A 27,702-nucleotide genomic window follows, 5' to 3' on the forward strand; every position below is an offset into this window, starting at 1 on the left:
ACACTGTACCTCTGAGCCCCCCGGAGCGCAGCATCAGCGCTGCGCTCCCACCATGATGCCGGCATTCTCACCGGCTCTCCGCTCGTCGGGGCCCGGTGTCCTACTTACCACCGACGTCTTCTGGCTCTGTTAGGGGGTGGCGGCAGTGCTTCGGGAGCGAGCGGTCGCCTCTAGGGCTTGCGATCGACACCCTCAGGAGCTCAGTGTCCTGTCAGCGGAGAAGGAGGCCACTAACCTCCGAGGGTTGGATCCTACTCCCCCCCCCCCCCCCCGAAGCAGGGAGGCTGTACCCAACTCTTTAAAAAAATAAAAATAAATTAAAAGAACTCCTAGGAGTTCCCCTAGCTGTGACCGGCTCCACCGGGCACATTTTCTAAACTGGGTCTGGTAGGATGGGCATAGAGAGAGGAGCCAGCCCACACTATTAAACTCTTAAAGTGCCCATGGCTCCTAGTGGACCAGTCTATACCCCATGGTACAAATGTGGACCCCAGCATCCTCTAGAACGTAAGAGAAATGTCAGTTAGGAGCCGATTGGCTTCTACTTTATCTCCAGCGACTATCTCCATCCAAGGCTTAATAAATAGACCCCTTAATTACATTCCTGTTGAAGTGGTGAGGGGCTAGTAATACATTGTCACAATAGTGTTCTATAGTATTTTAATTATCTACACACTGTCTGCTGGAACACTGATGGATCCATCAACCTTGCTGTAAATAAAAGGTTACCTTTTACTCACCTGCCCTCAACATTCTCTTGTCCTAGAAAGCATGTGTAAATAAGCTGCCTTCCAGTATTCTGATTATACCCATGATTAAAGTGAACTTTCATCACACCAAATATGTCCTATCATTTCTCTACTCTATAAGGGGTAAATGTATTATAGCAGAACTCATTACTGAAGCAAAGGAGGAAAGGACATCGACCAGATGTATAAACGTCTTGTCCGCCAAAGCGGGGGAGCGAAAGTTCCCCCACTCAGACAATGCCCCTCTGAGCTCACAGCACATCAGCTTAGTGCTTGTGCGCTGTGTCTCCCTGCCATCCGGCTCCACTACACATTTGCGGGATCTCACTACTCACACAAGATCACCTGCGCAGTCTAGTGCAGACACCCGCCACAGCTCTGTCCCTGCTGTGGTGTATGAGCATCGCCAACTGCAGCTGTGTGAACGGTCGTTGATGCTGACCGTTCATACTTAGCACACAGATATGAGAGAGGGATATCTCTTAGATCGCAGAACTGAAATGGAAAGGGGCGCTATGCCTGAGCCCACTCTGCCACTGTAATACATGGGGGAGAAGCGGTATCAGTGTACATAACGTGTGCTGATACGACTTCTACCCCATAACACATCAATACAGTTACGCAGAATTCTTTAAAGCAACAAATTTATGAAAACTATGATGTGCTTTTATAACACAAGTCACTATGGCAGGCTATAGTAAGAATCTTGTCACCTTCCATGTTCTGTGGTTTGTTTTTTTCAGGTTTCTTTTATTTACATTTCTGTGGGGTTTAGAATGTCATGTGACTACCATGGCAATGAGCAGTCTGTGGAACACCGCTCTTGTCACAGCTCAGTGCACTGTAAGATACCCACCCTACTTTACCATAATAGGACATGCTGAGAGCCTGTGTGAAGAAAGAAAGAAGCTACGTGATCAGTGCTTTGATAGCTTGCCCATGCTACTGATAAACATTGCCCAAGTATATTTTAGTTAATAAAAATGAGAAGTGCATGTTTGAAACAGAATGTACCCCCCCTCTAAATGGGACGGGATGCCAGTGGTTAGAATACAGACAGCGGCCCCACCGAACATCAGAATCCTGACAGCCCCCCTAGCAAGTACCTTAACCCTCATCTGTCCCCTACCCTAACCCTCCCTTGTAGGTGCCTAACCCTAAACCTCCCCTGCTTGATGCCTAACCCCCCTCCCCGTTACCTAACCATAACCTTCCCTGCACCCTAACCCCCCTTTTAGTACCTAAACCTAACCTCCCACGGCTGGAAGCGAGCGAATAATACTGTAACAACAATTGGGATTCCAGGCATCTGTATTTTGACGCAAAAAATAGGATTTTAATACCTACCGGTAAATACTTTTCTCTTAGTCCGTACAGGATGCTGGGGACTCCACAAGGACCATGGGGTATAGACGGGATCCGTAGGAGACATGGGCGCACACTAAGACTTTGAATGTGTGTGAACTGGCTCCTCCCTCTATGCCCCTCTTCCAGACCTCAGTTATAGGAACGGTGCCCAGAGGAGACGAACATTTTGAGGAAAAGGATTTTGTTAAATTAAGGGTGAGATACATATACCAGCTCACACCACACCATACAACATGGCATTTAATTAAACCCAGTTAACAGTGTGAACTAAAACAGATCAGCAACAGCCTGACCCTTACCAAACACAACCTTGTGTAACTTAAGCAATAACTATATACAAGTACTGCAGATAGAGTCCGCACTGGGACGGGCGCCCAGCATCCTCTACGGACTAAGAGAAAGGGATTTACCGGTAGGTATTAAAATCGTATTTTCTCCTTCGTCCTAGAGGATGCTGGGGACTCCAAAAGGACCATGGGGTTTATACCAAAGCTCCAAACCGGGCGGGAGAGTGCGGATGACTCTGCAGCACCGATTGAGCAAACATGTGGTCCTCATCAGCCAGTGTATCAAACTTGTAGAACTTTGCAAAAGTGTTTGACCCCGACCAAGCAGCTGCTCGGCAAAGCTGTAAGCCGCCCAAGATGAGCCCACCTTCGTAGTGGAATGGGCTTTCACCGATTTCAGTAATGGCAATCCAGCCGTAGAATAAGCCTGCTGAATCGTATTACAGATCCAACGCGCAATAGTCTGCTTAGAAGCAGGAGCCCCAACCTTGTTGGCCGCATATAGGACAAACAGCGCATCTGTTTTTCTCACCCGAGCCGTTCTGGCTACATACATTTTCAAAGCTCTGACCACATCAAGAGACTTTGAATGAGCCAAGGCTTCAGTAGCCACAGGCACCAAAATAGGTTGGTTCATATGAAACGAAGAAACCACCTTCGGTAGAAAATGTTGACGAGTTCTCAACTCCGCTCTATCCTCATGGAAGATTAGATAGGAGCTTTTGTAAGAAAAAGCCGCCAATTCGGACACCCGCCTTGCGGACGCCAAGGCGAATAGCATGACCACTTTCCAAGTGAGAAATTTCAACTCAACAGTTTGTAAAGGTTCAAACCAATGTGACGTAAGGAACTAACACCACGTTAAGGTCCCATGGAGCCACAAATGGAGGTTGTATGTGTAGTACGCCTTTCACGAACGTCTGAACTTCAGGAAGCGAGGCCAATTCCCTTTGAAAGAAAATTGATAAGGCCGAAATCTGCACTTTAATGGAGCCTAACTTCAGGCCCGCATCCACACCTGCTTGCAAAAATGGAGAAACCGCCCCAGGTTAAACTCTTCCGTAGGAACTTTCTTGGATTCACACCAAGACACATATTTACTCCAGATACGGTGATAATGCTTCGCCGTTACCTATTTTCTAGCCTTAAGTAGGGTGGGGATAACTTCCCCAGGAATACCCTTCCTAGCTAGGATTTGGCGTTCAACCGCCATGCCGTCAAACGCAACCGCGGTAAACCCTGAAACACGCACGGTACTTGCTGTAACAGATTCTCTCTTAGAGGAAGAGGCCAAGGATCTCCTGTGAGTAATTCCTGAAGATCCAGATACCAGGCCCTCCGAGGCCAATCTGGAACGAGTATCGCCTGAACCTTTGTTCTTCTCACGATCCTTAACACCTTTGGGATGAGTGGAAGTGGAGGGAACACATAGACCGACTGAAACACCCATGGCGTCACCAGAGCGTCCACTGCTACTGCTTGAGGGTCCCTCGACCTGGAACAATAAGTCTGAAGCTTCTTGTTGAGGCAAGACGCCATCATGTCTATTTGAGGAATTCCCCAACGACTTGTCACTTCTGCAAAGACCTCGTGATGAAGACCCCACTCTCCTGGGTGGAGATCGTGTCTGCTGAGGAAGTCTGCTTCCCAGTTGTCCACGCCTGGAATGAAGACCGCTGACCGAGCGCTTGCATGTTTTTCCGCCCAGCGAAGGATCTTGGTGGCCTCCGCCATCGCCGCTCTTTGTTCCGCCATGGCGGTTTATGTGCGCCACGGCTGTTATGTTGTCCGACTGAATCAGGACGGGTAGGTCACGAAGAAGATGTTCCGCTTGTAGCAGGCCGTTGTAGATGGCCCTTAATTCCAGAATGTTTATGTGCAGACAAGCTTCCTGGCTTGACCATTTTCCCTGTGACTGCTCCCAAACCTCGGAGACTCGCGTCCGTGGTCACCAGAATCTAATCTTGTATGCCGAACCTGCGACCCTCTAGAACAGGCATGTCCAAACTGCGGCCCTCCAGCTGCTGTGAAACTACATATCCCAGCATGCCCTAACACAGTTTTGCTGTCAGAGAATGCTAAAGCTGTGTTAGTGCATGCTGGAACGTGTAGTTTCTCAACAGCTGGAGGGCCGCAGTTTGGACATGCCTGCTCTAGAAGGTGAGAACTTTGGAGCCACCACAGGAGAGAAACCCTGGTCCTGGGTGACAGTTATTTTCCGATGCATCTGCAGATGGGACCCTGACCACTTGTCCAGTAAGTCCCCACTGAAACGTTCTTGCATGGAACCTGCAAAACAGAATAGCCTCGTAGGCCACCAACATTTTCCCCAGCACTCGAGTGCATTGATGAATCGACACTCTTGTCCGTTTCAGAAGTTCCTTGACCATGTTCTGGATTTCCTGAGCTTTTTCCAACGGGAGAAAAATCCTCTACAGTTCCGTGTCCAGAATCATGCCCAAAAACGACAGCCGAGTTGTCGGAATCAACTGCGACTTTGGCAAATTCAGGAGCCAGCCATGCTGTTGCAGCACCTGCAGTGACAGCGCAACGTTTTTTAGTAATAGCTCCTGTGCTCTCGCCTTTATCAGGAGATCGTCCAAGTATGGGATAATTGTGACCCCTTGCTTGCGCATTACCTTTGTGAAAATCCTCGGGGCCGTGGAAAGACCAAATGGCAACGTCTGAAATTGGTAGCGACAATCCTACACAGCGAACCTCAGGTACGCCTGATGAGGAGGATAAATGGGGACATGTAGGTAAGCATCCTTTCTCTAACGTCCTAGAGGATGCTGGTGTGCACTGGCTCCTCCCTCTCTGCCCCTCCTCCAGACCTCAGTTTGATTCTGTGCCCAGAGGAGATGGGTGCTTTTCAGTGAGCTCTCCTGAGTTTGCTGATAGAAAGTATTTTGTTAGGTTTTTTATTTTCAGGGAGCTCTGCTGGCAACAGACTCCCTGCATCGTGGGACAGAGGGGAGAGAAGCAGCCCTACTCTCTGAAGCTAGATCCTGCTTCTTAGACTACTGGACATCATTAGCTCCAGAGGGATCGGTACGCAGGATCTCACCCTCGCCGTTCGTCCCAGAGCCGCGCCGCCGTCCCCCTCGCAGAGCCGGAAGACTGAAGCCGGTGAGTATGAGAAGCAGGAAGACTTTACAGGCGGCAGAAGACTTCGTGATCTTCACTGGAGGTAACGCACAGCACTGCAGCTGTGAGCCATTGCTCCACACACCTACATATACTCCGGTCACTGTTAGGGTGCAGGGCACAGGAAGGGGGGGGGGCGCCCTGGGCAGCATTTGGGACCTCATTCTGGCAAATGAACACATATATACAGCTGGGCACTGTATATATGTAGGAGCCCCCACCAAAGAAATAAAATTTAAGCGGGACAGAAGCCCGCCGCCGAGGGGGCGGGGCTTCTCCCTCAGCACTCACCAGCGCCATTTTTTCTCCACAGCACGCTGAGAGGAAGCTCCCCAGACTCTCCCCTGCTGATACACGGTAGAAGAGGGTTGAAAAGAGAGGGGGGGGGGGGGGGGGGCGCACATAATTAGGCGCAAAAAAGTATATAAACAGCAGCTACTGGGTTAACATTAAGTTACTGTGTTATTCCTGGGTTATATAGCGCTGGGGTGTGTGCTGGCATACTCTCTCTGTCTCTCCAAAGGGCCTCGTGGGGGAACGGTCTTCAGAAAGGACATTCCCTGTGTGTGTGGTGTGTCGGTACGCTTGTGTCGACCTGTCTGACGTGGAAGGCTACGTGGGAGAGGAGCGGGAGCAAATGAATGTGGTGTCTCCGCCGACGGCGCCGACACCTGATTGGATGGATATGTGGAAGGTTTTAAATGATGATGTAAATTCCTTGCATAAAAGATTAGACAAGGCTGATGCATTGGGACAGGCAGGGTCTCAACCCTTGCCTGATCCTATGTCGCAGGGACCGTCGGGGTCTCATAAGCGCCCACTATCCCAAATTGTTGACACAGATACCGACATGGATTCTGACTCCAGTGTCTATTACGATGATGCAAAGTTACAGCCAAAGTTGGCTAAATCACTCCGATATATGATTATAGCAATTAAGGAAGTTTTGCACATCACAGAGGAAACCCCTGTCCCTGACACAAGGGTTTATATGTATAAGGGAAAGAAACCTGAGGTAACTTTTCCCCCCTCACACGAGCTGAATGACTTATGTGAAAAAGCTTGGGAATCTCCAGATAAAAAACTGCAGATTTCCAAACGGATTCTCATGGCATATCCTTTCCCGCCAACAGACAGGTTACGATGGGAATCCTCCCCTAGGGTGGACAAAGCTTTAACACGCTTATCCAAAAAGTTAGCCCTGCCGTCCCAGGATACGGCTACCCTCAAGATGGTGCTGATCGCAAACAGGAGGGTACCCTGAAGTCCATTTATACACATTCAGGTACCTTGCTCAGACCGGCAATCGCGTCGGCCTGGGTCTGTAGTGCAGTAGCGGCATGGACTGATATCTTATCAGAGGCGTTTAGATACCCTAGATAGGGATACTGTTTTATTGACCCTGGGGCATATTAAAGACGCTGCCTTTATATGAGAGATGCTCAAAGAGACATTAGTCTGCTGGGTTCTAGAATAAATGCTATGTCGATTTCTGCCAGAAGAGTCCTGTGGACTCGGCAATGGACAGGTGATGCCAACTCTAAAGGACATATGGAGGTTTTACCTTACAGGGGTGAGGAATTGTTCGGTGAAGGTCTCTCGGACCTGGTCTCCACAGCTACGGCTGGAAAATCAAATTTTTTGCCTTATGTTCCCTCACAGCCTAAGAGAGCACCGCATTATCAAATGCAGTCCTTTCTTGCCAGAGGGAGGGGCAGAGGAAAGAAGCTGCACAATACAGCTAGTTCCCAGGAACAAAAGTCCTCCCCGGCCTCTGCAAAATCCACCGCATGACGCTGGGGCTCCACTGGCGGAGTCGGGGCCAGTGGGGGCGCGTCTTCGGAATTTCAGCCACATGTGGGTTCACTCCCAGGTGGATCCCTGGGCAATAGAAATTGTGTCTCAGGGTTACAAGCTGGAATTCGAAGAGGTGCCTCCTCGCCGGTTTTGCAAATCGGCCCTACCGTCTTCCCCCCTAGAGAGGGAGATAGTGTTAAATGCAATACAAAAATTATATCTTAAGCAGGTGGTGGTCGAGGTTCACCTCCTTCAACAGGTAAGGGGTTATTATTCAACCATGTTTGTGGTTCCGAAACCGGACGGTTCGGTCAGACCCATATTGAATTTAAAATCTCTGAACCTATACTTGCAGAGGTTCAAGTTCAAGATGGAATCGCTGAGAGCGGTCATCGCCAGCTTGGAAGGGGGGGATTTTATGGTGTCACTGGACATAAAGGATGCGTACCTTCATGTCCCCATTTATCCACCTCATCAGGCGTACCTAAGATTTGCGGTACAGGACTGTCATTACCAATTTCAGACGTTGCCGTTTGGTCTCTCAAGGTAATGGCGGAAATGATGGTGTTCCTGCGCAAGCAGGGTGTCACAATTGTCCCGTACTTGGACGATCTCCTCATAAAAGCGAGATCAAGAGAGCAGTTGCTGAACAGCGTCTCTCTTTCACTGAAAGTGTTACAACAACACGGCTGGATTCTCAATATCCCAAAGTCGTAGTTGGTTCCTACGACTCGTCTGCCTTTCTTGGGCATGATTCTGGACACGACCCAGAAAAGGGTTTATCTTCAGATAGAAAAAGCCCAGGAACTTATGACTCTGGTCAGGAACCTTTTGAAATCAAGACAGGTGTCCGTGCATCATTGCACTCGAGTCCTGGGAAAGATGGTGGCCTCATACGAGGCCATTCCCTTTGGCAGGTTCCATGCGAGGACTTTCCAATGGGATCTGTTGGACAAGTGGTCCGGATCACATCTACAGATGTATCGGTTGATCACCCTGTCCCCCAGGGCCAGGGTGTCGCTCCTGTGGTGGCTGCAGAGTGCTCACCTTCGAGGGCTGCAGATTCGGCATTCAGGATTGGATCCTGGTGACCACGGACGTAAGACTCCGAGGTTGGGGAGCAGTCACACAGGGAAGAAATTTCCAGGGTCTTTGGTCAAGTCAAGAGACTTGTCTGCACATCAACATCCTGGAACTAAGGGCCATATACAACGCCCTACGTCAAGCGGAGGCCTTACTTCGCGACCAACCAGTTCTGATCCAGTCAGACAACATCACCGCAGTGGCTCATGTAAACCGCCAAGGCGGCACAAGGAGCAGAGCGGCAATGGCGGAAGCTACCAGGATTCTTCGCTGGGCGGAGAATCATGTAAGCGCACTGTCAGCAGTGTTCATTCCGGGAGTGGACAACTGGGAAGCAGACACGACCTACACCCGGGAGAGTGGGGACTTCATCCAGAAGTCTTCGCACAGATTGTGAGTCGGTGGGAACTGCCACAGAAAGACATGATGGCGTCCTGCCTCAACAAAAAGCTACAGAGGTATTGCGCCAGGTCCAGAGACCCTCAGGCAGTAGCGGTAGACGCCCTCGTGACACCGTGGGTGTTTCGGTCCGTCTATGTATTTCCTCCTCTTCCTCTCACACCCAAGGTGTTGAGAATAGTAAGAAGAAAAGGAGTGAGAACAATCCTCATTGTTCCAGATTGGCCACGACGGACCTGGTATCCAGATCTGCAGGAAATGCTCACGGAAGATCCGTGGCCTCTTCCTCTAAGGCAGGACCTGTTGCAACAGGGACCATGTCTGTGCCAAGACTTACCGCGGCTGCGTTTGACGGCATGGCAGTTGAACGCCGGATCCTAGCGGAAAAAGGTATTCCGGTTGAGGTTATCCCTACGCTGATAAAGGAAGTAACAGCAAAACATTATCACCGTATATGGCGAATATATGTTTCTTGGTGTGAGGCCAGGGATGCTCCTACGGAAGAATTCCATCTGGGCCGTTTCCTTCACTTCCTACAAACTGGAGTGGATTTGGGCCTTAAATTAGGCTCCATTAAGGTCCAGATTTCGGCCCTATCCATTTTCTTTCAAAAAGAATTGGCTTCTCTCCTAGAAGTTCAGACTTTTGTTAAGGGAGTACTGCATATTCAGCCTCCGTTTGTGCCTCCGGTGGCGCCTTGGGACCTTAATGTGGTCTTGGACTTCCTAAAGTCACACTGGTTGAACCACTGAAAACGGTGGAGTTGAAATATCTCACTTGGAAGGTGGTCATGTTATTAGCCCTAGTTTCGGCTAGGCGAGTGTCGGAATTAGCGGCTTTATCACATAAAAGCCCCTATCTGGTTTTCCATATGGATAGAGCGGAATTGCGTAAAAACGTCCTCAGTTCCTGCCAAAAGTGGTTTCATCCTTTCATATGAACCAACCTATTGCGGTGCCTGTGGCTACATGGGACTTAGAAGATTCCGAGTCCCTTGATGTGGTCAGGGCTTTGAAGATTTATGTAGCCAGGATGGCTAGAGTCCGAAAAACAGAAGTACTGTTTGTTCTGTATGCAGCCAACAAGCTTGGGGGCCCTGCTCGCTGGATCTGTAACACGATTCAGCAAGCGCATTCTACGGCTGGTTTGCAGTTACCAAAATCGGTCAAGGCCCATTCCACTAGGAAAGTGGGCTCTTCTTGGGCGGCTGCCCGATGGGTCTCGGCACTACAGCTGTGTCGAGCTGCTACTTGGTCGGGTACAAACACCTTTGCAAAATTCTATAAGTTTGATACCCTGGCTGAGGAGGACCTCATTGTTTGCTCAATCGGTGCTGTAGAGTCATCCGCACTCTCCCACCCGTTTGGGAGCTTTGGTATAATCCCCATGGTCCTTACGGAGTCCCCAGCATCCTCTAGGACGTTAGAGAAAATAAGATTTTACTTACCGGTAAATCTATTTCTCGTAGTCCGTAGAGGATGCTGGGCGCCCGTCCCAAGTGCAGACTTCTTGTGCAATACTTGTATATAGTTATTGCTTCAATAAGGGTTACGTTATTGTTGCATCGGGCGTGAACTGATGCTATGTTATTGTCATACTGTTTACTGGATTGTTATCACAAGTTATACGGTGTGATTGGTGTGGCTGGTATGAATCTTGCCCTTGGATTAACAAAAATCCTTTCCTCGTACTGTCCATCTCCTCTGGGCACAGTTCTCTAACTGAGGTCTGGAGGAGGGGCAGAGAGGGAGGAGCCAGTGCACACCAGGAACTAAATTCTTTCTTAAAGTGCCCATGTCTCCTGCGGAGCCCGTCTCTCCCCATGGTCCTTACGGAGTCCCCAGCATCCTCTACGGACTACGAGAAATAGATTTACTGGTAAGTACCCCCCCACCAGACTGGAGATCACCGCTTGGAGAGATTCCATCTTGAACTTGAAACTTTTAAAATACACATTGAGGGATTTTAAATTCAGAATCGGTCTGACCGAGCCGTCTGGCTTCAAGACCACGAACAGGCTTGAATAAAACCCTTCTCCCCGCTCTGACGGGGCAACTTCGACAATGACTCGCTGCTGACACAGCTTTTGTATCGCCGTACACACTACCTCTCTTTCCGGAAGAGAAGCTGGCAAGGCCGATTTGAAAAATTGGCGTGGAGGCACGTCTTGAAACTCCAGCTTGTATCCTTGGGTCACAATTTCCAGCACCCAAGGATCCAGGCCCGAGAAAACCGAGACCTGACTTGAGTTGAAGACGCGCTCCCACCAATGCGGACTCCCGCAGGGGAGCCCCAGCGTAATGCGGTGGATTTGGTAGAAGCCGGGGAGGACTTCTGCTTCTGGGAGCCTGCCACAGCCGGCGATCTTTTTCCTCTACCCCTTACCTCTTTCCGCAAGGAAAGATGACCCACGTCCTTTCCGGAATTTCTGCGACCGAAAGGACTGCATCTGATATGGGGGCGTTTTCTTTTGCTGTGGAGGAACAAAAGGCAGAAAAGAGGACTTACCCGCGGTAGCTGTAGAAACCAGGTCCGCGAGGCCTTAACCAAACAAAACTCCACCCTTGTAGGGGAGAGCCTCCATAGCCTTCTTAGAATTAGCATCACCATTCCACTGATGAGTCCACAACGCCCTTCTAGCCGAGACCGCCATGGCATTGGCCCTTGATCCCAAAAGGCCAATAACTCTCACTGTCTTTTAGATCGACTGCAGCGTCCCTGATATGACCCAGTGTCAAAAGCACGCTATCCCGATCCAGGGCGTCTATATCCGATGACAAGTTATCTGCCCACGCCAAAGCCACAGCCAGCCTGAGCAGTGTACCTGTCGTGACAAATAGATTTCAAGGTAGCTTCCTGCCTCCGATCAGCAGGATCTTTAAGGGTCGCCATTTCAGGAGACGGTAGCGCCACTTTCTTGGACAATCGTGCTAGAGCTTTGTCTACCGTGGGCGTTGCCTCCCACCCAACCCTATCCTGAGAAGGAAACTGGTATGCCATAGCAATTCTCCTGGGAATGTGCCACCTTTTGTCTGGCGTTTTCCAGGCTTTTTCAAAAAGGGCATTCAGTTCATGAGAGGGAGGAAACGTTACCTCCGGTTTCTTGCCCTTATACATACAGACCCTTGTCTCAGGGACAGCCGGGTCTTCCATAATATGCAACACTTCTTTTATAGCCACAATCATGTACTGAATACTCTTAGCCACCTTAGGATGCAACTTTGCATCATTATAGTCGACACTGGAGTCAGAATCCATGTTGGTATCCGTGTCTGCTACCTGGGTAAATGAACGTTTTTGGGACCCCGAGGGGGCCTGAGTGTGTGGTACCACGTCTCCCATGGATTGCCTCCATGCTTGGTTCGGAGACTCAGATTTGTCCAACCTCTTATGTAACAATGCCACACTGTTATTCAACACATTCCACATGTCAACCGAATCAGCAGTCGGCGGTGCCAACAGAGTGACACCTTCATTCTGCTCAGCTCTCACACTAACCACCTCCTGGGAAGAGTATTCAGTTTCTGCCATGTCGACAAACACGTACAGACACCCCCAAACACACTGGGCTAAAGGGGACAGACCCACAGCAAGGCCTTTCAGAGGGACAGAGAAGGAGTTTGCCAGCTCACACCCAGCGCCACACCTGTCTGAAAAGCACAATGCCCCAGACCTATCAGCGCTTGTAATAGAATACAACCAACACCAAAAATAGGATTTTGGTACTTACCAGGTAAATCCTTTTCTTTGAATCCATAGGGGGCACTGGAGTACTCTTGGGATATGGACGGGCGTAGCCGAACAAAGGCACTGAATATTTAAATTTAGGACTCTCCCCCCCTCCATATCCCCGAGTACCTCAGTGTACTCTCAGTGTTTTTTACTGAGCGAACAGGAACTATATAGAGAGGTTGACAATGGAGAATACCTATAACATAACGGACAACAACAATGTTGACCCATAACCTTACTGTCAACTAAACAGTTGACACCATAACCATAACATAACGGACAACAACAATGTTGACCCATAACCTTACTGTCAACTAAACAGTTGACACCATAACCGATAGAACTTTATAATTTGAACCAATCGGTGAAAATGTGTTACCATAAGCTCCTCTGAGCTTAATATCAATCAAGTAAAACTTGTTACCCTAAGCTCCCTTGAGCTTAAAACAACCCAGGTAAAACTGCTCTGGGTGGGCGTCCAGTGCCCCCTATGGATTCAAAGAAAAGGATTTACCTGGTAAGTACCAAAATCCTATTTTCTTTATCATCCACTAGGGGTCACTGGAGTACTCTTGGGACGTACCAAAGCTTCCCTCGTGGGCGGGAGAGCTGTTTGATACTTGTAACAGTAGGCAGCCCAAAGCTAGATGCTGATGGCGCCACCATTCATAACGTGTAAACGTGCACAAACGTGGTGCACTAAAGGCTATGTAGCCGCGTCGTAGACGCTCCACGACCCGCTGGGTCTGACATTCCCACAGAACCTGTGGGATGAGCTATTACTGACGTAGGCGATTGTAACTTAGCCTTAAAGTAAGCCTGACTTGTAGTCATTATTATTATCCCACTGGATAATGTCTGCTGAGAAACTGGCTAACCCCAGTTGGCAGTATCATAGAGAACAAACAACGTATTCATATCACGTACTGTAGACGTTCGGGACATATATAAACGCGTAATGCGTGTACCACATTCAGAATTCTAGAATGTGCTGTCCACACAGGAACCACTATTGGTATATTGATGTGAAGAATACGAAAGCGGAATTCGTCCGAAGATCTGCTTTGTCATGAGAAAACTCAAATACGGTGGCTTGGAATACAAGGCACCCAAATATGAAAACAAAACCCTTGCCGAAGCCAAGGCTAGAAGAAAAATGTTTTCCAAAATGAGAAACTTAATCCCCCTTTGTTGTAAGGGTTCAAAATATGAAAACTGTAATCTGAACCCAACCTCAAGCCACCTGGCGCTGTAGGTGGGATAAATAGAGTCTGAACTTTGATTACACCTTGTAGAAAGATGTGTACAGACGCAATAGAGGCAAACGTCTTTGAAAATAAGTTTACCATACAGATACCTGCACCCTCAGTGCAGATAAACGCAGTTTTCCATCCCACCCCGTTTAACAGAATACGGGTAACTTGAAGGATGATGTCGGATACTTCCGAGGTTTACCACCTATGTAAGCACACGAAATTTTGTAATAATGAGCTGCCTTAAGCGGCTTACTAGCTCGTAACATGGTTGGTGTAACCGATACTGTAATGCTCCATTTCTTAAGATGGCGGTCTGAACCCTCACCCCGTCAACCGCATCTGCGGTACATAGGTAATAGGTACATAGGTAACTATGGGTAAAAGACCGTTCCCTGCTGTAACAGGTTGGACGTATTATGAGCGGTCAAGATCGTATGCAAGTATCCCTTGGAAAATCGAGAAGCAAACTTCTCCGAAACCCATGAGATACCACCAGTATGACTGTGACGACCTGTCTTATGATCCGTTTTGGCAACGGAGATAGCAGCTGAAAATGGTGGTGCCAGCTACACGATGCTGAATGCCACATGAATGTGAGAGACTCCACCGCCACTGCCCTTGTGATCTGTTGTTTTGTACACATACTGAGCTTTTGTAATTGTGGCGAGATGCCATCATGTATATCTGAGGGTAACCCCCTTCTGTGGACTCACATATGAAACCCCTCTGGAATTAATGTCCAGTTTTCAGGATCCAAATCCTGACGGGTGAGATCATCTGTCTAACAGATGTCCACTCACGGAATGATCCCTTCTGAGCCATTGAGGATTCGAGTTACCTGGCGTATTGCCATGCGACTTCTTGTTGTGTATGCAACTGCCGTTGCGTTGTCTGACTGCCCCTGGTCAGACTGAAAGCGAAGCATGTAGTGCATTGTAAAATGCACGGAGTTCCAGGACATTTATCAACAGCAATCTGTCGTGTTTTAGAACCGCTGTCGCTGATCTTTTTAACTACAACTCCTGAACCTCTGCGACTCTCGTCCAGAGTATATACACCCTCGTCCCTCTGTGGGAACTGCGAGTTAAGGGCGGCGAACTAAATCGCTTTGAAAACGTATTATTATCTTAACAGGTGAATACACCAATGTACCGCTAGTGTGCTTTGCACTAATTACTAGATGTACATTTGTTCTTGCTGGTGTAGTAGGTAAATGTCTTTGATTTACCGTATTTATAATCTTATTTTGAACGTGATCTGCCACCGCAGTATACATTAGTAGCGCAAGTTAGAGGAACTTTGTTGAGACAGAGTTCTTATGAGCAGATCGTGTAAGATAGAGAAACTCTGTTGCGACAGAGTTCTTATGTGAGATGAGCTATCATCGTCCAACATCACTTTGGTAAAAACCCGAGTATAAGAACCGGTAGACCTGAAATGGTTAATGGTTGTGGCGATTTGCAAACGCTAGAACCTGTGATGAACAAACCGGAATGGGTAAATAATAGAGATGAGCGGATTCGGTTTTACTCGGTTCTCAAAACCGAATCTTATTGGCTATCCAAAACACGTGACATCCGTGAGCCAATAAGATTCGGTTTTGAGAACCGAGTAAAACCGAATCCGCTCATCTCTAGTAAATAAGCATTGTGAAGATCAAGTGCAAGTATGCAATTTTGTGGCTCCAATATGCCACAACTAACCGCAGCAATCTATTTTCAAACTGCAGTAAGTGACTTGCTGATTGAGACTGCGACGGAGCTGTATGGTTTTGTTACCCCAAACAAAGGGGAATAAGCAACCCTGACTCTGTTGGTGTACTACTGCCTGTATTCTAAAGACAGCTGAAACCCAGCAGAGACTAAATGGCAACCTGCCAAACCTGCAGTCTTGTCCTTGAATCTGTGAATAGCTGAGACCTCCCCGCAAATTGCAAAGACGCGCTTCCACAATTGGAAAAGAGGTCATGAAACCCCTGGCTTGCTGACTTGTCGTTATAAGGCGTGAGTGTTTTGTACTACCGCCTTGAAACTGAAGTGTAAAGGGATTAAACGCCGGCACAAGTATTTCGTTTTGATACTGGATGCGGTAATGGCTGAATATCAAATTTAGGACCAAACAAAGTGTGGCCTTGTCGTGCTGAACTAGCGACGATGAAAAGTGATAATTGAAGTACCCGTCGTTAGAAGAAGCTTTACAGATATACTCTGCAGCTTCTTTTAACAGCAAGCTCATTGTTTCCATACATAGTCTAGTTTAACAGTAAGCTCATTGTGTTTGACACAGACGCCCTTACCAATGGCGGATGGCGTCCTTTTGGAAACGATTAAAGAGTGGTCAAAGTCTACTAAGTGTAAAAATGGAGACCTTGACTCACTGGTTTTTAGCAATGTATGTTGTCAAAAACCCCGCACTATATGAGTGCTGGTGTAATGCACCCTTCTCACTCGTAGTTATTGTGTGAGATCTGACATAGAATCGTGCATTAACCCTGGTACCCAAAGGGAATTGGCCCTTTGAAAAGACTTTAGTTAGAGCAGGCGGAGTACTTCGAGTCTCCGATGTTACCGCTCTTTGAATTTGAATTGCCAATGCTTAACATAGGATCTTTAAAGTTATTTTTAGTCTGCGCTAGAGCCTTACTAGCTATGCAGACCGACCCACAATAGGCAACGGATACACTCTTGCACGACTTATTGAAGTTCTTTTGTGTCATATATATATTTTTGTTGCTGAAAAGCATATTAAAGCCAGCCGTAGCCAGGCATCAAAAAAAAAATTATATGAAACTCATGGTTATTTCTCTCTACGGACATCTTAGCAACAGCGAAAGATTTATTAGATCTGAAGAGAAACCAGAGTATTCTTTATGTGAAAAGCAGTTCACATGTGTGCAATCCGAACCAAATTCCCACTAACACCCCTTTGCCTCTAGTGGCTTAGAGATGTAGGGCAGGAATGTTCTAGAATTATGTGAAACCTGAACAAAAATTCCCACTAACACCCCTGCGCCTCCTTGTGGAGGAGAGGTGTATGTCGGAATGTTCTGGAATTCTAAACTGGAAGAACTGTAATGATTAAAAATGGCCCCCATACACTGAAAAGCACAGGACCTTTTTAATATATATGTATATATATATAGGCTTAATAGCCTATTATACAGGTAATATAGGCTTAATAGCCTATTATAGTGTGATAATCACAATCCAGTAATAAAACACTTATTACATTGTATGGCAGCCTACAGAAAAACAGGAAGCATGTTAAAAATGGTTGCCATTCATACAAATAGAAACATAGTTTAGGTCATGATCTGGTTAAAACTATGTTTTATTAACCCATGCAGTCTTGTGCTGCTGCTATGGCATTTACTCCCCCTCCCCTCCCCTGCAGCTGCGCTGCTCCCATGTACCTGCAGCGGACGGGAACGAGTGCAGGGACCTAGATGAAAACCGGGTGCAGGGACCTAGCTGAAGCAGGAAAGCGCTGTATAGCGCCGGGGAGTTACGGTCCGGACGAGCGGGCGGCATGCCTGATTGATGTGCGGCCGCTCCGTCTCTCATACAGTAGTGGCCGTGGTAATCAGCGGCGGGCAGCGGATGGTAATGAGCGCTGGAAGAGCGGCCGGCGTCTATGAGTGACGTGCGGCCGCTCGGAGCTGTGCGCTGCTTCATCGTTGGGAGAGCGGCCGGCGTCTCTGAATGACGTGCGGCCGCTTGGAGCTGTGCGGGTACTTAGAGTAGCTGCTGGTGGTGATCTAGCTGCTGGCGGTGATCGTTGGGAGACCGGCCGGCGTCTCTGAGTGACGTGCGGCCGCTCGGAGCTGTGCGGGTACTTAGAGTAGCTGCTGGCGGTGATCGTTGGGAGAGCGGCCGGCGTCTCTGAGTGACGTACGGCCGCTCCGTTTGTAGATAGCGCGCTCGTTCAGCGGGGCCCCTGTAATCAGCGCAAACAGTAAAGCACACTTTCCCCCACAGCAGGGCGGCAGCGTGAGCTGACCGCCCTGACACCCCACTATACCTTGTGCCGCACTTGTAAGCTCCGTTCTGACGGTGCTTTCCTCCTGGCTGTGACGGGGCTTCTTTCTGTAAGCTCCGTCCAGCTCAGATCATCTTGGCTGTGACGGGGCTTCTCCTGTAAGCTCCGTACAGCTTCTCATCTTCCTTCCAGCTCTTTGTCTCATCTTGGCTGTGACGGGGGCTTCTTTCTGTAAGCTCCGTCCAGCTTGCAGGAGACAGAGGCTGCCTGTGGCTGTGAGGGTGCTCTTTGTGAGGACCGACACGCCATGCGCTGCCTTGTAGCGCCTGTGGCTGTGAGGGTGCTCTTTGTGAGGACCGACACGCCATGCGCTGCCTTGCAGCGGCACTTTCCCGGACCCATGTTTTTCAAGAAACTGGGAAGGGAAGTGTAAAAATTAAAAATAAAAAGTAAAATAAAAAAGAAAAATCTCAAATGTGGGCATTCCCACAAGCCGATGTTCGTGCTGTGAGCACCGAAAAAACACTGGGAGAGTACACTGAGGTACTCGGGGATATGGAGGGGGGGAGAGTCCTAAATTTAAATATTCAGTGCCTTTGTTCGGCTACGCCCGTCCATATCCCAAGAGTACTCCAGTGACCCCTAGTGGATGATAAAGAAATTAAGTGCCCCCCCCTTTGTTTTCAACACCCTGTTACTTGTGACAGCAGTGGAAGGGCCAGGAGCAGCGTCTCTGCAGCAAGCTGTGGAGAGAAAATGACGCTGGTCAGAGCTGAGGAGGAAGACCCGCCCCCTACAAGGCGCGCTTCGGTCCCGCTGAGATTATACTGGCGGGGGTCACAAATAATGCCTATGCACCTTAATATAGCCAGATAGAGTATATAAGAGGTTCTTATTGCAGCCCAGGGCGCTCCCCCTGCGCCCATGCAGTGCCTGTATGAGCGAGAGCACTGGCGCACTGCGCGGTACCTCAGGAAGACTGAAGTCTTCTGCCACCTTCCGATGTCTTCTTTGCTTCGGTTACTCACCTGTCTTCAATCTTCTGGCTCTGTGAGGGGGACGGCGGCGCGGCTCCGGGAGCGAGCAGCTAGGCGACCCAAGTGATCGGACCCTCTGGAGCTAATGGTGTCCAGTAGCCTAAGAAGCAGAGCCTATCAGTCTCACAGAAGTAGGTCTGCTTCTCTCCCCTCAGTCCCACGCAGCAGGGAGCCTGTTGCCAGCAGTGCTCTCTGAAAATAATAAAGCTAACAAAAGTCTTTTTTAGAAAAACTCAGTAGAGCTCCACTAGAGTGCGACCAGTCTCCTCTGGGCACATAATCTAACTGAGGTCTGGAGGAGGGTCATATAGGGAGGAGCCAGTTCACACCCATTCAAAGTCTTATAGTGTGCCCATGTCTCCTGCGGATCCCGTCTATACCCCATGGTCCTTTTGGAGTCCCCAGCATCCTCTAGGACGAAGGAGAAAATTATTATTTAACCAACTGGGTAAATATTCTGGGGGACTGATCTCCACAAGCTGCTGCTATATAAGAATAGTCAATTCATAACAGATACAACAAATAAAATAAATAGCAGCGCTAATAAAAAATAATATATCAATAACAAAATTACGCATATTTAATAAAAACTATTTTCATACAACAAACATTTCATCAAATGGTGTGTTCTAAATAGCATATCATGACGTAAAAAGGAACCTCATTACGTCCCGTGCAATTGTGCAGACATCTGTAAATGTGCTGATTCTTTAAAAGATGGACTGTCACTGGTGGGCAATAAAGGACATCATATACATCATTTTATGTTATGTATATATTTATTATTTTTTATTAGCGCTGCTATTTTATTTGTTGTATCAGTATTTTGACGCTGGCATCCAAACTCCAGAAGTATTTAGACGCCGGGATTCTGGTGTTGTTCGGGATTCTGGCGTCTGTATTTGGACCTCTGGGATCCCACCCGGCAGTATATTAACTGCATTGCGTATTTAATGGCAGCCTCCTAGGTGAACTCAATCAGCCCATCCATTTTCAGGGATGAGTTCTCAAATTGTACATAGTACTGGGTGTGAGTTCTCACTTGTGACCAGAAAACCTCCCTCTTCCTGCTCTACTAACGTTTGTTCATCTTCATGTTATTTAGAATGAAAACATCTAATCCCCTTTCGTGTGACTGGACAGTACTCTGCATTCATTCTGTGTCCACAAAGTAGTTTTCCTGTATTACCTAACAAAAGACTACATTCAGCTTTCACAATCTGTTAGGAAACCTAGATACAAATTTGTCATGCACAAAAAAGCTGCTTAAGTCCTGATGCTCAATGATCAGAGTCCAATGTGGCTGCACACATAAGAGGCCACTATAAAGGAGATCCAGACCAGTAACTAGAAATTTTAGCACTTGGTGTAAAAAGGAAGATTCTGGACCCTCTGAGAAGTCTCAGTGTATCCCTTGCAATCTGAGGAATGCCTGATATTCCCTGCCCCTGAGCATGTATTTGTGCATTTGGGTGACAGGTCACAGAAATTGCAGGCAGACATACTGTGCCCATTATGTTATCTGTTCCTAGTGAATGGATATACTCAATAGAAAGTAGTTCAAAATGGATGCATCCACTGTGTGTAGGTGACAGGCTCACTTTATAGTGGTGCCTCATTCTGATATACAGTATAGTATGGAATGCTCCATTAGAAATAGATACTGTTCAAGTCTATACATCTAGGAATAAAGCGACATCTTAGCACACTGAAATAAAGCCATAACACCCACTTTGGAGCGCGTTTCTCAAGGTCATAATGTACCTTTAAGTAATCTTCTTGTGAAAAGAAATTTCGCTGAAGCCTTCCATCTCCATTGAGCAGACATGATACAATCGTCTGTATGCTTCTATCAACTTTCTAAAACACCAATAAATTGTTAATTTATATGCAATCTGCCATTAGAATATAACTGTCTTACGTATACCCCGTAAAGTCAGCCTCATGCCTTAATAATGTATTCTCATGAATATGGACTAATCTCTAAATAATGGTTTGCTCCACTGTGTGCAGGCACAATTGCATAAACTTTATCGTACATATAACGCACATGGCCGATACAGCTTATGCAACACTAGCCACAAAATACATTGTGAAAACACTAGAAACTTTGTGCAAGACTTCATCCTAATTAGATATTGGCAATCATGGACATAGCAACAAAACTTTAGTTAGCCAGTTCTTCCTTGCCTGGTTTAAAGTACGAGTGGTGACAGAAAGCCAGAGAGCGTATTCAGAGGTGTATCTGCAAAGTAGTGCTATGCATTTTAAAAACGCCATGTGAGAAATCCAGGATAAAGAAAAGAAAAAACCCCAAAAAACAGTACAAATAGGTCAAATTGCCCAGGACACAAAGCGGGAAATCGGACATCTATTACGTAGGTTTGTTTAATTGACGTTAACACAATCACCCGATGATGTGGTTTATTTCTCCTTTTTAAGGGAAAATAGAGCAACTTCTAATCATGCAACTCTTTGCAGTGTCCAGAGCTTCATCAAAGGCTGCAGATTTCAGTACAATCTCAGACTGAACAGGACTGACTAGAACTCCTAACAAATAAACTTTACACATAAGCATAGACATCCAACGTGAAATATTGATACTAGAGATGTGCGGCTGGCACTTTGCCTTTTGTTTCTAATTCCACTTTCATGTTTTGGTTTTGGCCTGGTTTTGCCAAAACCACCCTTTTGTGTTTTGGATGATTTTTGAAAAAAAAACAACAACAAAAAACGGCTAAAATCACAGAATTTGGGGGTAATTTTGATCCTACGGTATTAACCTCAATAACATTAATTTCTTCTCATTTCCAGTCTATTCTGAACACCTCACAATATTGTTTTTAGGCCACAAGGTTGCACCGAGTTGGCTGTATGACTAAGCTAAACACCACTAGTGTGCAGCACAAACACCTGGCCCATCAAGGAGTGGCACTGCAGTATCAAACAGGATGGCACTTTTCAAAAACTAGGCCCCAAACAGCACCTCATGCAAAGATGTAGAAGAGGTGCAATGAGGTAGCTGTATGACTAAACCAAGCGACACAAACAATAGGCCCATCTAGGAGTGGCACTGCAGTGGCAGACAGGAGGGCAGATATCCAAAAATAGGCCCAAACAGCACCTCATGCAAAGATGTAGAAGAGGTGCAATAGGGTAGCTGTATGACTAAGCCAATTGACACAAAAAATGGGCCCATCTAGGAGTGGCAGACAAGGCCCCAAACAGCACCTCATGCAAAGATGCAGAAGAGGTGCAATGAGGTAGCTGTAGGACTAAGCCAAGCGACACAAACAATTGGCCCATCTAGGAGTGGCACTGCAGTGGCAGACAGGAGGGCAGATATCCAAAAAAGGGCCCCAAACAGCACGTGATGCAAAGAGGAAAAAGAGGTACGCAGAGGTTGCTGTATGATTAAGCTAAGCGACACTACCACCTGGCCCATCTAGTAGTGTCACACAGTGGCTGAATGTCGAAAGTGGGCCGCAATTGTTTGGTCCACTGACAGCATCTCCTGCACGCCCCTGTAATTTTTTAAAAAAATCTGCAATTGGTGGACTTCTACAGCAGTACCCCTGGACTCATACGGCAGTGTCAGACAGGATGGCACTTTTCAAAAACTAGGCCCCAAACAGCACCTCATGCAAAGATGTCGAAGAGGTGCAATGAGGTAGCTGTATGACTAAGCCAAGCGACACAAACAATTTCCACTGGAATTATACGTCCAAATCACTGGAATTAAATGGTAAAATAGAGGTTGTGGGTTTCCATCGTCATGTGAAGCTGAACCACTAATCATAAACATAGGCCAGGGCATTAGCCGTTCCTTGCCATTCCGTGTCGTAAATGGTATATTGGCAAGTTTATGTTTCTCCTCAGACCATTTAAATTTATTTTTTTTGGGTCTTTTTACTGAACTTTGGCTTTTTGGATTTTACATGCCCTCTACTATCACATTGGGCATCGGCCTTGGCTGACGACGTTGATGGCATTTCATAGTCTATGTCATGACTAGTGGCAGCAGCTTCAGCACTAGGAGGAAGTGGATCTTGATCTTTCCCTATTTTATCCTCCAAATTTTTGTTCTCCATTATTTTTCTGGAGTTATATAACACAATATGTGGCACAGGAGAGCATACCCCTACACCTCACAAGGCAAACCCTGTAAAAATTTGGATTAAATATTAATAACCCATTTATTTGGAATAAATATACAGCACAGGACAGCACAACTGAACTTATATGGCAGCACCACTGGGCTGATGCAGGGTAACACAGCACCACTGCAATGGACTGTATGTATACAGCAGCACTGGACATATGGCAGCAGAGGACACCACCACTGTGAATGGTCACTGGACTGACTGACGCACAGGACACTACCACTGGTCTGATACAGGACAACACCGCTAATTAGACAGCAACACTGGGAATATGGCAGCAGAGGACACCACCACTGTGAATGGTCACTGGACTGACTGATGCACAGGACACTGCCACTGGTCTGATGCAGGACAACACAGCAACACTGTAAGGGACTTGTTGTTGTGATTATTATTATTATACGGCAGCAGTGGACATATGGCAGCAGAGTATACCACTGTAACTGCCTGGTCACTGGAATGATTGATGGCTGATGCACAGGACACTACCACTGGTCTGATGCAGGACAACACAGCAACACTGTAAGGGACTCCGTAAGGACCATGGGGATTATACCAAAGCTCAAGACCGGGCGGGAGAGTGCGGATGACTCTGCAGCACCGATTGAGCAAACATGAGGTCCTCATCAGCCAGGGTATCAAACTTGTAGAGTTTTGCAAAAGTGTTTGAACCCGACCAAGTCGCCGCTCGGCAAAGCTGTAAGAACAGCCCACCTTCCTAGTGGAATGGGCCTTTATCGAATTTGGTAACGGCAATCCAGCCGTAGAATGAGCCTGCTGAATCGTGTTACAGATCCAGCGAACAATAGTCTGCTTAGAAGCAGGAGCGCCAACCTTGTTGGCAGCATACAGGACAAACAGTGCCTCTGTTTTCCTAACCCGAGCCGTCCTGGCTACATACATTTTTAAGGCCCTGACTACATCAAGGGACTTGGAATCCTCCAAGTCACCCGTAGCCACAGGTACCACAATAGGTTGGTTCATATGAAACGATGAAACCACCTTAGGCAAAAATTGAGGACGAGTCCTCAACTCTGCTCTATCCACATGGAAAATCACATAGGGGCTTTTGTGAGATAAAGCCGCCAATTCGGACACCCGCCTTGCAGATGCTAAGGCCAACAACATGACCACCTTCCAAGTGAGAAATTGTAATTCAACCGTTTGAAGAGGTTCAAACCAGTGAGATTTTAGGAACTGTAACACCACGTTAAGGTCTCATGGTGAGACAAAAGGAGGCTGGATGTGCAGTACTCCCTTTACAAAAGTCTGGACTTCTGGGAGAGAAGCTAATTCCTTCTGAAAGAAAATTGATAGGGCCGAAATCTGTACCTTAATGGAGCCTAACTTTAGGCCCATATCCACTCCTGTCTGTAGAAAGTGGAGAAAACGGCCCAGATGGAAATCTTCCGTAGGAGCATTCTGGCTTCACACCAAGATACATACTTCCTCCAGATACGGTGATAATGTTTCGCAGTCACCTCCTTCCTAGCCTTTATCAGAGTAGGGATGACTTCCTCCGGAATACCTTTCCCAGCTAGGATTTGGTGTTCAACCGCCATGCCGTCAAACGTAACCGCGGTAAGTCTTGGAACACGCAGGGCCCCTGCTGCAACAGGTCTTCCCTGAGAGGAAGAGGCCATGGATCTTCCTGTGAGCATTTCCTGAAGATCTGAATACTAGGCCCTTCGAGGCCAATCTGGAACAATGAGTATTGTCTGCACTCTTTCGTCTTATGATTCTCAATATTTTTGAGATGAGCGGAAGAGGAGGCAATACATAGACCGAATGAAACACCCATGGTTTCACCAGGGTGTCCACCGCTACTGCCTGAGAGTTCCTTGACCTGGCACAATACCTCCGAAGCTTCTTGTTGAGGCGTGACGCCATCATGTCTATTTGAGTTAGACCCCAATGACTTATCTCTGCAAAAACTTCTTGATGAAGTCCCCATTCTCCTGGATGTAGATCGTGTCTGCTGAGGAAGTCTGCTTCCCAGTTGTCCACTCCCGGAATGAAGACAGCTGACAGAGCGCTTATGTGATTTTCCGCCCAGCGAAGAATCCTGGTGGCTTCCGCCATTGCCACTCTACTCCTTGTCCCGCCTTGGCGGTTTACATGAGCCACGGCTGTGACGTTGTCTGACTGAATCAGAACCGGTAGGTCGCAAAGAAGATTCTCCGCTTGTCGTAGGCCGTTGTATATGGCCCTCAATTCCAGTACGTTGATGTGTAATCAAGCCTCCTGGCTTGACCATAGTCCCTGAAAATTTCTTCCTTGTGTGACTGCTCCCCATCCTCGGAGGCTCACATCCGTGGTCACCAGAACCCAGTCTTGAATACCGAACCTGCGACCCTCGAGAAGGTGAGCACTCTGCAGCCACCACAGGAGAGACACCCTGGCCCTGGGGGACAGGCTTATTTTCTGATGTATTTGTAGATGGGACCCCGACCACTTGTCCAGAAGGTCCCACTGAAAAGTCCTCACATGGAACCTGCCGAAGGGGATGGCCTCGTAGGCCGCCACCATTTTTCCCAGTACTCGAGTGCATTGATGGACTGACACTCTTTTTGGTTTTAGCAGGTTTCTGACCATGTTCTGGAGTTCCTGGGCTTTTTCCACTGGGAGAAAAACCCTCTTCTGTTCAGTGTCCAGAATCATGCCTAAGAAAGATAGCCGAGACGTTGGAATCAACTGTGACTTTGGTAAATTTAGAATCCAGCCGTGCTGCTGCAGCACTCTCAAGGAGAGCGACACGCTTTTCAGCAATTGATCTCTCGATCTCGCTTTTATCAGGAGATCGTCCAAGTACGGGATAATTGTGACTCGCTGCCTGCGCAGGAGCACCATCATTTCCGCCATTACGTGGAAAGCCCAAACGGCAACGTCTGAAACTGGTAATGACAGTCCTGTATAGCGAATCTCAGGTACGCGTGATGAGGAGGATATATGGGGACATGAAGGTATGCATCCTTTAGGTCTAGTAACACCATAAAATCCCCCCCTTCCAGGCTGGAGATAACTGCACGGAGCGATTACATCTTGAATGTGGACTTTTTCAAGTACAGGTTTAGGGATTTTAGATTTAAAATGGGTCTGACCGAACCATCCGGCTTCGGGACCATGAACAGGGTTGAATAGTATCCTTTTCTCTGTTGGACCAGGGGAACCTTGACAATCACTTGCTGTTGACACAGCTTTTCAATTGCAGCTAACACTACTTCCCTCTCCGGGGGTGAAGCTGGCAAGGCCGACTTGAAAAATCGACGAGGGGGCACCTCTTCGAATTCCAGCTTGTAGCCTTGTGAAACAATTTCCATCGCCCAAGGTTTCACGTCTGAGAGAACCCAGATCTGGCTGAAAAGTCGAAGACGTGCCCCCACTGGTGCGGACTCCCTCAGTGGAGCCCCAGCGTCATGCGGTGGATTTTGTAGAAGCCGGGGAGGACTTCTGCTCCTGGGAACTAGCCGAAGCAGGCTCTCTTTCCTCTACCCTTACCTCTGGCAAGGAAGGAGGAGCCCCGACCACTTCTGGACTTATGCGACCGAAAGGACTGCATCTGATTCTGTGGAGTTTTCTTTTGCTGTAAACAAAAGGTAAAAAGGTAGATTTACCCGCGGTAGCTGTGGAAACCAGGTCCGCGAGCCCATCCCCAAACAACACTTCACCCTTGTAAGGTAAAACCTCCATATGCTTCTTTGAGTTTGCATCACCCGTCCATTGGCGGGTCCATAGAGCTCGTCTCGCAGAAATAGCCATGGCATTGCCTCTGGAACCCAGCAGACCAACGTCTCTTTGAGCGTCCCTCACATATAAGACTGCGTCTTTAATGTGGGCTAAGGTCAATAAAATGGTATCCCTGTCCAGGGTATCAAGGTCAGCTGACAAGGTATCTTTCCACGCTGAAACTGCACTACACACCCATGCCGATGCTATTGCCGGTCTGAGCAAAGCACCTGTATGCGCATAAATAGACTTTAAAGTAGTTTCCTGTCTGCGATCAGCAGGATCCTTGAGGGCTGCCGTGTCCGGAGACGGTAGCGCCACATTCTTGGACAGGTGTATTAAAGCCTTGTCCACCCTGGGAGAGGATTCCCAACGTACCCTGTCCTGTGCAGGGAAAGGATACGCCACAAGAACCCTTTTGGGAATCTGCAGTTTTTATCTGGAGTTTCCCAAGCCTTTTCAAATAACTCGTTAAGCTCATGGGATGGGGGAAAGGTTACCTCAGGTTTCTTTTCCCAGTGATATGCAAAATATTTTTTATTGCAATAATCATATACTGAATAATTTTTGCCACCCTCGGGTGTAATTTTGCATCATCGTAGTAGACACTGGAGTCAGAATCCGTGTCGGTACCAGTATCTGCTATTTGGGATAGGGGACGTTTTTGAGACCCAGAAGGGCCCTGTGACCCAGTCCAATCCGTGGATTGACTCCTTGCTTTTTCCCTGGACTCTGCTTTGTCCAATCTCTTATGTAATGAGGTCACACTTGCATTTTACATATGCCACATGTCCATCCAATCATGAGTCGGCGTTGCCGACGGAGACACCACTCATCTGCTCCACCTCCTCCTTGGACGAGCCTTCCGCTTCAGACATGCCGACACACACGTACCGACACCCCCACACACACAGGGATATTTCTACAAGGAGACAATTCCCCAACAAGGCCCTTTGGAGATACAGAGAGTATGCCAGCAC

The 27,702-nt window shown here is 47.7% G+C and overlaps 1 protein-coding gene and 1 non-coding gene across 5 annotated transcripts in view; both read right to left on the minus strand.

The window, feature by feature from the left end:
- DAZL (deleted in azoospermia like) overlaps positions 1–27,702 on the minus strand; it is a 510,616-nt gene that overhangs the window by 16,986 nt on the left and 465,928 nt on the right. For 2 of the 4 annotated variants that reach the window (XM_063922172.1, XM_063922168.1), the window contains exon 10: positions 20,598–20,693. The exons of the other annotated variants lie outside the window; for them this stretch is intronic. In XM_063922172.1, coding sequence (XP_063778242.1) covers positions 20,598–20,693 — 96 coding nt within the window. The remainder of the gene's footprint in view (positions 1–20,597; positions 20,694–27,702) is intronic. 4 annotated transcript variants of the gene reach the window in all.
- Positions 16,566–16,682, minus strand: LOC134931329 (U5 spliceosomal RNA). The gene has a single exon (XR_010179093.1). It is a non-coding gene; the product is annotated as a U5 spliceosomal RNA (small nuclear RNA).

Source organism: Pseudophryne corroboree, chromosome 5, assembly GCF_028390025.1.
Source record: "Pseudophryne corroboree isolate aPseCor3 chromosome 5, aPseCor3.hap2, whole genome shotgun sequence".
Lineage (NCBI taxonomy): Eukaryota > Metazoa > Chordata > Amphibia > Anura > Myobatrachidae > Pseudophryne > Pseudophryne corroboree.